The sequence below is a fragment of the Tupaia chinensis genome, unplaced genomic scaffold (genome assembly GCF_000334495.1).
Source record: "Tupaia chinensis unplaced genomic scaffold, TupChi_1.0 Scaffold000231_1, whole genome shotgun sequence".
NCBI classification, from domain to species: domain Eukaryota; kingdom Metazoa; phylum Chordata; class Mammalia; order Scandentia; family Tupaiidae; genus Tupaia; species Tupaia belangeri.
In genome coordinates, this window is record NW_006159706.1 from 1,842,088 (window position 1) to 1,852,953 (window position 10,866).

Below are 10,866 nucleotides of genomic sequence, written 5' to 3' on the forward strand. Positions count from 1 at the left end.
TAGCATGTGTGGGTGTGTGTGGCTGGGATCCGCCTCCTGACTCGGTGATGTGTGGATCTCATTTCCGGCTATCTGTTGGCCATCATTCTAGGAAGAGTGGGAGGATGATGGAGAGAGGTATAAGAATCCTGGGCTTTTCTTCAGGATTGATCAAGAAGAGCTAAGATCCTGGCTCCTGCCGACTCTTTTCAAGGACAGCCCCGAGATTGTTTACCCACCCTGGGTGCTAGGCTGGCTCACTGCCCAAGCCCCAGATGTCCCAGTCTCCAGCTCACCGCTCCCCGTGAGAAAGTGTTTCTCTGCTAGAAACCTGTAGCCCCACTCAACACCTCTACCCACTCGCTTTATGTGCGGGGGTGGGGGGAGTGGGGGACAGCCTTTGTTCTTTCCCTGAACGCACCAAATGCCTGAAGTTTGGCTAGAGTTTGTGCCTAACGGCCAGCCCAGTTCCTTCCTACCTTTAGCCATAAGTCCTGGTGTCCTCTCTCAGAACTAGGGCTTCCTTAGGAAGCTACCACCTCCTCAACAGCATAAACTCTGCCAATGCCATGCTCAAAAAAGGAAACCCCAAGGGGGAGATTTCCACCACGGGTTGCTGTGAACATAAGGGGTTGGTTAGAGTTTTAGGAAAGTGTCTGGTGACTGGATATGCTTGTCAAGGACAGAAAGTTGCTTTGCAAATAATTCTTAGGACTCTGGCTGTCAGTTCTAAAATATTGACAGGTATTTCTTTGGTGGTAACGGCGGGGAATTACTGTTCGGTCCCACTGGGTGTATTCATACTACAGGGAATGTCCGTGACACATTTCTTCTCAATTAGATAAGTTATTTTATAAATAAATATTAACATTATATTAATAAACTCACGGGCCTGGTTTTAATAAGAATTCCTTTTTCCTTTTCTTTTCTTTTCTTTTCTTTTTTTCTGAGAGAGATTTTTGTTATAGGGGGCATGCACTCGCCAGAGAGACAAAAAGCAAAAAATCATGCATGCACACACACACCTGGCTTGTGTTCCAAGTCACCAGGTCTGGGATTTGAACTGCAGTCAGCCATGTAGAAGTCCAGCAATGTAACCATTATGCCATTCTGCTGGTCCCCTTTGTTTGTTTGTTTGTTTGTTTTTAATCATCTATTATATAGAACAGAATAGTGCCATAGTCATTTTGATTGTTCATTTGTTTAGGTTTTTGCTATAGGATGTGTGAGCTCCGCAGGAGAGAGACAGAGACAAAGAGAGAAAAAGTGAAAAATCACTCCCTAGGGGGGATGGCCACACCACAATTCCTTCTCCTCCATTCTCCTCTTGGGATTTTTGGCACTCGTGCACACACATCCTGTATGATTTTGACGCCACCAGGTCCGGGACTCAAACTGTGGTCAACTATGGAAGTCCAGCAATGTAACCATTATGCCATCTGTTGGCTCCATAATTCTTTTTATTGGGATATAAAAAACATAAAATTCACCCTTGTATTAGTGAAGTGTGGTTCAGTGACTTTTAGTATAGTCACAGGCTATCAAGCTCAGCACCCTCATAATTCTTTCCTCACCTCAGAAAGAAATCATGTACTCCTTAGTATCCTCTCTGTTCTCCTGTTCCCCTAGCCCCTGGTCTACTTTCTGTCTGTATGGATCTGCTCATTCTTTTTTATTTTTCTTAAAGAATTATTGTATTTATCAGCATTTATCTTAATTTGACCAGTGAAGGACAGAGAGAGAGAGAGAGAGAAAGTGAGAAAGCAAGCTGCCAGGTCCAGGACTCAAACTGCGGTCGGTCATGTAGAAGTTCAGTGCCCTTGACCACCATGCCACTTGCCAGCCCTGGATCTGCCCATTCTTGCTATTTCATATAGATGAAATAAGACAATAATGTGGCCTTTGTGTCTGTCTGGTTTCTTTCTTTTTTAATTAATTAATCAGTTTTAGAGGTTTTTGCCTTACGGTGTGTGCACTTGCTGGAGAGAAAGAGCCAGAGACAGTGAGAGGGAAAGTGAGGAATCATCCCCCAGGGGGATACTGCTGAGCAATGCTGGAGCCATCTGGGAGGCAAAGGGTTTCGATTCCAGGTCAGCCTGAACACACCGGGCACACCCCTGATCCTGGCTGGCTGGGGTTAGTGATCACAGCATGGTGAATCCTGTCAGGCAGGGATACCTCTCTCTCTGCCTATTTTTAAAAATAATTTATTTTATTTATTACTGTTATTTTTTTAATTTGACTAAAGAGAAGCAGAGAGGGAGAGAAAGGGAAAGTGAGAAAGCATGAAGGAAACACAAAATTGTATTTGTCTTTCTCTCTTTTTCTCTCTTATAGAGGTAAAAAAAAAAATCTTTTTTAATTGCTGAGCTGAACTAATCATATACACATCAAACATTTCCTGCTAGGTGCTAGGAATATAAAGATGACTGAAGAGCTGTTTCTTCTCCAGTCAGAAGGTTCCATTGGAGTTATGACAAAGTTCTTCACAGGATAATGAAGCAGCACAAAGAAGGGCCAACCAACTTTCCCTGAGGTTATCAGAGAAGACTTGGTGAAGGAAGTTGTGTGTGTGTGTGTGTGTGTGTGTGTGTGTGTGCTCGCACGCACAGGTGAGCAGTACTTGGTCCGGCTTATGCAGAAATAAGATATGAAAATTACCAGTGGTTCAACACACTTAAAATTCAAAGTAAATTGGGCAACAGCTGAAGCCGGGGAAAGGTAGAGGCTTTGAATGTCATGCTAAACAATTTAAACTGTGCCTTACAGGCGCCAGGGAGCCTCTGAGCCAAAACTTTGTCCAGGGGATTACTAGGATTTACATGGAAGCATCATTTTTCTGTGGTATCAGGAAAATGAACTGGAGGTCAAAGGGGATGAGATAACAAACCAGTTAAGAGGCTAAGTCTAGATCTGAAATAAATCTATAAAGGCAGTAATACCAGGAAGAGAGAAGAGAAGAAAATTTGAGAGGTTGGGGACAGAAGAGAGAAGGGATAATAAACTGCAAAGAACTTGACAACCGAATGCACGTAGGTGAGGAAAGAGGGGTGTCTAGAACTACAATGTCTAGCTTGGACAACTGAGAAGAGGGATATCATCTTCTGAAATGGGGAACACAAAAGAAGAAAATAGTTTTTTTTCTTCTTTTTTGTTTTTGTTATAGGGCACATGAGCTCACCAGAGAGAGAGAGAAAAAGCACCCCCCTCCCCAGGGGGATGACCACGCCACAATCCCTTCTCTTCTATTCTCCTCTAGAGACTTCGGGCACACACACTCACATGCCCAGCATTGAATTGTGCAGTTGGTCATGTGGATTCAGCTGCCTAATCTTCCACACCATTTGGCCCTAATGTTACCCTTTCACTTTTTTTTTTAAATGCATTTATGGGATTTCTTTTTTTTTTTAAGAATTATTTTATTTAACTTTACTTATTTATTTATTTTAATTTGACCAGAGAGGGATGGGGGGTGTGGGGGGGAGAGAGAGAGAGAAAGAGAGAAAGCAAGCCACCAGGTCTGGGACTTGAAATGCAGTTGACCATGTGGGAGTCCAGTACCCTTAACCACCAAGCCACCTGCTGGCCCCTCATTTGTTTTAATTTCTAGTAAGGTAAGTATGGATAAGAACCCATATAAACAAAAGATCTTTAGAGGCCTCAATTTTTAAGGTTGTAATGGGACCCCAATGCTAAAAATTGAGAGACGGGCAACCCCAGTAGCATTTTCTCTCTGTCCACCCCTCATCCCAGCCGGCCCATATCATGGGCACATATTTGTCTCCAGCAGGTACAGGACCCAAGACCATCCCATGTGGGTCCAGCATCACACATTGGGTTACCGCTGTGCCACCATTCAGTCTTTACTTATTTTTTAAAAGAATTATTTAATTTTATTTATTATTATTTTACATTTGCTATAAGGCATGCATGCGTGCTCACTGAGGAGAGGGAGGGAGAGAGACAGAGAGAGAAAGCAAACTGCCAGATCTGGGATTTGATCTGTGATTGGCCATGGCCATGTGGGAGTCCACAGCCCTAACCATCAAGCCACTTGTGAGTCCCAATAAACTTGTATTTTAATTCCCCCTTCCTGTGAACTTCTTTTTGTTTTTTGTTTTTTGTGGGGGTTATTTATTATTATTTGCCATAGGGCACGTGGGCTTGCCAGAAAAAAACAGAAGGAAAGGGAGAAATCACTCCCCCAGGAAAGATGGCCACATTCTGGTGTGATTTTCAAGCTGCTGGTCCTGGACTCAAACTGCCCTTAGTCATGTGGGAACCCAGTGCCTTAACCACCATGCCACCTGCTGGTCCCCCCAAGCATGTCTTTAAACGGCTCACTCCGGGAACCAGCTGATGGAGTAGGAGATACCTCTCTGGGCGTCCACATGGATGATCTCGGTTTGAGTCCTGGACCCGGTATCAAAGATCCCAAGAGGAGAAGGGAGGAATAAAAATTGCGGGATGGTAATCACCCCCTGAGGGCGGGGTGATTCTCGCTTTCCCTCTCACTGTCTCTTTCTCTCTCTCCCCGGCAGCGCACACATCCTAAGGCAAATAAACCTCTAAAATAACAACAAAAACCCTTAACTTCACTCTGATGTTCAGAATGCAGTTATAAAATAAGTGACATCGGATCTGGTCTCCTTGGCTCAGACATGTGACCAAGGGAAACAGTGTGGCCCTGGGCTCAGCAAGAGGTGGCTGTCCACAATCTAGACGTGCCGTCCAGAGTGCATACTACAAGGTTGGCCAGCACTTAAGTCCCACAATGTGTAAAACCGCTAAACCTCCCACAGACGCAAGATCAACTTCTGAAGCAACGAACCATAAAGGGACGATTACTAGCAATCTTTTATAATAATCTTGTTTCCAGGCACCATCTTCCTTATTCGTATAATAACTTCAGCCAGTGTCGTAGCGAAATTACAACACACATTCAGCAAAAGGAAATATTTAGATCAATCAATTAGTGCCTCTGATCACTGTTGCTTGATTAGCAGCAAAATTAGTAGCTATCTGAGGAGAAAAATAATAATAATCTCGTTCCCAGGCACCATCTTCCTTATTCGTATAATAACTTCTGCCACTGCTGTAGCGAAATTATAGCGTACATTCAGCAAAAGGAAATATTTGGATCAATCAATTAGTGCCTCTGATCACTGCTGCTTGACTAGCAGCAAAATTAGTAGCTATTTGAGAAGAAAAAAATGAGCCGAAAACCTGCACTTCGCAAATCTACGCCTGAAGGGAAAGGGAGTCCAGTCGCCGGATGCAGTCATCAAGTTCCCAGCCCTCCATTGCAGACACTATCTCGGGCATCCGGGGTCTCCGGCCCCGACGCCAACGGTTGCGCTGCCAACGTGCGCGCATGCGTCCTCCGGCCGCGGAAACTTTCTTGACGGACCCAGAGGCGAGCCCTAAAGGGCGGGATGGGAGCGATCCACAAGCAGGGGCTTCCGGCCGCGAATAGCCGTGATTGGTGGAACTTAGGAGAGGGGCGGGGCAGCGGGGAATTCGAATGGGAGAGGCGGGCTAAAGGAGGGAGTGGAATGGACGCGGGGGTCCCCGCGCAGCCGAGGCGACGCGAGATGGCGGCGACGGTCTCAGGTACTCGAGCTGGGCCTGGCGAGGCCGGGATACTTAGGTTTGAAGCCTTGAGTGGGTAACGCGTTGGAGTCCGGTCTGGGCCCGAGGCTTGTCCAGGAGAGGCCGGAATGGCGCTGGGGCGGAAATTGGAGGGTGAGGCTCGCAGACTCGTCAGTCCGCCTCACTCTTCCTTCTCACTGTTTTCTGCTCTGGTCAGTAGAACTGAATTAAGACCGGACTCCGGCCACGCGCCGATTTAAACCCGGCGCACTTTTCTTCTGTGGACTTCAGTTTCTTCGTCTGTAAAATGGGGCCGGTGACCTAATTACTCTCTGGCGGATGACTTGAGTAACCAAGAGAAAAGTGGCCAACGCTGTAAGCCATAAGGGCGAAAAGAAGGGCCTGTGATGACATGGTGATTGGGTGCGGAGCGATCCTTGAGCGATGCAGGAGGGCAGGCTGAGGTTCAGGCGTTGGGTGTGCGTTGGGCAATGCAAAGTGCTCTGAGATCACAGAAAAAGGCTTGTTTCCTTTCACGTTAGCCGTGGAAGTGAATGCCGTTTCAGGGTTAGGGCTCCCAGGATCTGCGTGTATTTGTTTACATGTGTCACCCTTCTGTAGACTGAATTCTGGTTAGTAATTAAGGTGCGCACTGTGGCAGCTTATTTGAGCCCTTGACTGTCAGGCCCTGTGGGAGAACAGACGTTTTGGAGAATGCTTAACACCTTTTTTCCTGCTTTCTTTCTTTTTTTAGAGAGGTTTTTGCTGTATGGCGAATGTGCGCCAGAAAGACAGAGAGACAGAGATAGAAAGCGAGGAATCACCCCCCCAGGGGGGTTGGCCACACCACAATCCCTTCTCCTCCATTCTCCTCTCGGGATATTGAGCACGCACGCACACACACCCACCCAGTGTGAGTTTAAGCCACCGGGTCCGGGACTCAGCCAGCCATGGACTACATGGGAGTTCAGCAACATAGCCATTAAGCTAACTGCTGGTCCCTGCTTAACACCGCTTGAGCTCTTGCTCCAGGCATAGCTCCAAGCATTCCATGGTGATGCACCATTTAATGTTCACACAGTGCCATGAGGTGGTTACTATTACTGTCTCCATTTTACACATCGGGCAACCAAGGCATAGATGGGTAAAGTTAACACAATTGGTAAATATCAGTGGAATTCACACTCAGGCAGTCAGAGTTTACAGCCGTTTGTTCTGAACCATTATGCCCAAATACACGCTAGTCCTGCTAAGACAACCCTCTCTCACCCTTCTGAGACCCACCATGTGTGACTGGATATAGTTTCTTCTCTAGAGAAGCCTACAGCCTTTTACAGTAGCTACATAAACAGATGTAATATGATAAAACATAACAAGAGACATTTATAAAATGCGGGACCAGCAGTTAGCTATGTTGCTGGACTCCCACGTAGTCGACAGCGGTTCGCGTCCTGGACCCGGTGGCTTGAGACTCACGCGGGCCACGTGTGCCTGCGTGCCCAAGATCCCGAGAGGAGAATGGAGAAGGGATTGCGGCGTAGCCATCCCCCCCTGGGGGGTGATTTCTCGCTTTCTATCTCTCTGTCTCTGTCTGTCTGGCAAGCACATGCACCCTACAGCAAAAACCTCTCCAAAAAAAAAAATGCTATAGTGGGACCAGCAGTTGGCGTAATGGCTATGTCGTTGGACTCCCATGCAGTTAACCATGGTTTGAGTCCTGGACTCAGTGGCTTAAACTCATGCCAGGTGCGTGTGCGTGCATGCCCAAGATCCTGAGAGGAGAATGGAGGAGAAGTGATAGCGGCATGGCCATCTCCCCTGGGGGGTGATTTCTCACTTTCTGTCTCTCTGTCTTTCTGGCGAGCGCACATCCCCTATAGCAAAAACCTCTCCAAAAAATAAATAAATAAAAATAAAATGCTATAGAGAGTGTAGAATCTGAAGTAAACACTTGAGTATTCTGGGAGGATCTCATTAAAGAAGAATGTGAGGTGGGTTTCAAAGGTTGGATAGGAGTTTGACAGGCTCTGGCCAGGAAGGAACGGAAGAACAAGTGTTTTCTTATTTGTTGTAAAGAGAAGCCAAACATGTTCTCTTGGCTCAATTTCCTTATCAATAAAAGAGTTATACTGAATAAAAACTGGGAATTGGAGAAGAGGGGGAAATTAGAAGAAGTGCTAGTGTTGACCAAACTAGGGATGGCTTTTATGGTGAAAGAGAGAGATTCTTGTACTGTCAGCAGTTGTGTATGTGTGCCTCTCCTTCCCTCCTATGGACCCTGAGCTGGAGCAGGAACAGCAGTGGGCCACTTCTATGACATACACAGAAAATGAACAAGCCAATGATTATGGTAATTCATTCACCAAATCATTAAAAAAATTTTTAGAACTATTTTATTATTATTATTATTATTAGATTTGATCAGAGAGAGGGAAAGTGAGAAAGCAAGCTGCCAGGTCTGGGACTCAAACCGTGGTCAGCTATGTGGGAGTCTAGCACCTTAACCACCACACCACCTGCCAGCCCCGTATTCATCAAATCTTAATTGATGCAGCAACTGCTTCCTGAGGGCCTATTCTGTGCTAGGCATTAGGGATAGAAAGGTGAGCACAGTAAAACTAGTTCTCATTTGTATCCAGAGTTCACCTATAGATAGAGGAAATGACAAACATGCAGTTAGAGGTTTTTTCTTTTTTTTTTTTTTTTGAGGAGAGGTTTTAGCTAAAGGTTGCATGCAACTCGCCAGACAGACAGAGACAGAGAGACAGAAAGCGAGAAATCACCCCCCAGTGGGGATGGCCACGCCGCAATCCCTTCTCCTTCATTCTCCTTTTGGGATCTTGCGCACGCAAGCACACGCGCCCGTCGTGAGTTTTAAGCCACCAGGTCCGGGACGTGAACCGCGGTCGACTACATGGGAGTCCAGCAACATAGCCATTACACTAACTGCTGGTCCCTGCAATTAGAGTTTGATGAGTGCTTGGATGGAGGAGCTAATAGGGGTTGGAATATACTTCACAAAACCTCAGTGAGGTAGTAATGTCTATAAGGGAAGGGTTTCTTTTTTTTTCCTTTCTTTTTTTTTTTTTTCAGTTTATTTCCTCCATGGGAGACAGGCACTCTGCAAAGGGTCTTCATGCCACAGTGCTTCCCCTAGCTCTACAGCCAGCCAGGATCATAGGTATACCTGGTGTGTTCAGGTAGACCCCAGGACACAAACCAGAGCCTTCCTACATGGCCTCTGTATCACACCATAGTGCCCCTACCACCTGTGCCACTAGAGCTGGGCCAAGGGAAGGGATTTGTTTGTTTTATTTGCTATAGGGTACATATGCTTACCAGAGATAGAGGGAGAGTGAGAAAGCACCCCCGTCCCCCAGGGGGAATGGCCGCTCCACAAATCAATCCCTTTTTCATTCTCTTAGGATTTTGGACATGTACACACAAGTGCTTGGTGCGTTTTTCAAGCCCCCTGGTCTGGGACTCAAACCATGCAGCCAGCCATATGGGATCTAGTCACCTTAACCACCACACTGGCTGATACTGGGGAGATTTTTTTGCTTGTTTGTTTTTAAGAGGAATTAAGATTTCATTGGTATTTACCTCAATCATTTGGAGTGTCAGGGCAGCAGAGAAGAAAATAGTCCAGGTAGAAAGAATAACATGTACAGAGGCCAAAGGTGTGAAAGAACTTGATGTTTTGTGACTGACTGAGGGCTTGACACTACAAGGAAGAAAGTAGACAGAATGGCTGGAGGGGAGTGAAACTGGAGGCAGGGAGACTAGTTGGGAGACTGTTGATGATAATGATATTGATTAGTGGGGATGGACAGATAGAATTGACAGATATTAATGAACGGACACAGCACTGGCAGGCCCATGAACTGATGGGGGGGCGGTCAAGAAGGTGGAATTAAAGACTCCCATCTTTGGAGTTGGCATGATTTCTGTATGTTAGAGAACAAAGGAGGAGGATGAGGTGGCAGAGAGATGGGGAAGGGTTCAGTTTTGGACAGATGGAGTTTGAGGTACCTGAGAACCATCTTGTAGGCAATGCCAGAGCAGAGGCTTGGAGTATGGATTTTCAATTCAGTAGCGTGTGCAGGCGTGGAGAAGTCCTTACCTTTGTTTGTTTTTTTTTTTTTTTTAAGAATTACTTTATTTAACTTTATCCATTTTATTTTATTTTATTTTATTTTAAAGAATTATTTTATTTAACTTTATTTACTTATTTTAATTTGACCAGAGAGGGACAGAGTGAGAGAAAGAGAGTGAGAGAAAGTGACAAAGCAAGCTGCCAGATCTGGACTTGAACTGCAGTCAGCCATATGGGAGTCCAGTGCCCTCAACCATCAAGCCACCTGCCAGCTCCAGGTCCTTAGCTTTTAAGATGGTAACTGATGCCAAGAGAGTAGATGACCATTCCCATTAAATGAACCCGAGGGGTCTCAAATGGGGGCAGTTTTGTCTCCCTGGGACATTTGGAAATGTGTAGAGACACTTGATTGTTACAACTTGGGGGTAGGGAATGCTACTCATACCTACTGGCTACGTGTTCAACAACCTGTAATGCATACAACAGGACAGTCCCACAACAAAGAACTATCGAGCCCCAAATGTCAGTAGTGCCGAAGTAGAGAAACCCTAATCTAGAGAGACTAGAAGTAGCCTAGGAAAAATATCTAACACTGAGAAACTAAGGCGTGAACAGTGAGCTAGTAAGACAGCCAGGAGGGGGGTAGTGTGAAAACAGGGAATAGCGTGTGTCCCAGGATTGTTGAGTACTGCTAGGAAGTCAGACAGAATTGGGACTAACTGTGCCTACTGGACCAAGCATTAGGGAGTAGTTGGTAACCCTGCTAAGCAGTGAGGGCAGAAGCAAGTCGCAAGGACTGAGGAGTGGTAAAGGTAGTGACAATAGCAGCTCCCATTTACTGAGCACTTGCTGCCCCATTGCTAAATTTTACTACATTGTTGCGTTGAATTCTCACAATTTTTTTTTTTTTTTGAACACTCACAATGTCATGAGGCTAGATACTGTTATTATATTGAGGATGTGAGACCTGGAGTAGTCAAGTAACCTTCCCAAAGTTCTACAGCTAGTCGGTAGAATTTCTCTCTAAAGTTCTGTGGGCATACTCAGATGAAGGGCTAAGGAGGCTTGGGGATTCGGCTCTGTTGCTAGTTGGCATTGACCATGGTCAGGTTAGGTAACTTCTCTAAACTGAGGTTTCCTCGTCTGGAAAATGAAGGAAAAAATATTTACTGAGCTTTTACCAAGCACCAGAAGTTATC

At 45.7% G+C, this 10,866-nt stretch overlaps 1 protein-coding gene across 1 annotated transcript in view; it reads left to right on the plus strand.

Annotated features, from left to right (window-relative positions):
• The first annotated feature begins 5,461 nt into the window (after nt 1–5,461).
• The window catches only part of KIF22 (kinesin family member 22), a 19,039-nt gene continuing 13,634 nt past the window's right edge, over nt 5,462–10,866 (plus strand). Inside the window, exon 1 of the mRNA XM_006148175.3 lies at nt 5,462–5,592. Coding sequence (XP_006148237.1) covers nt 5,535–5,592 — 58 coding nt within the window. The 5' untranslated portion in view covers nt 5,462–5,534. The remainder of the gene's footprint in view (nt 5,593–10,866) is intronic.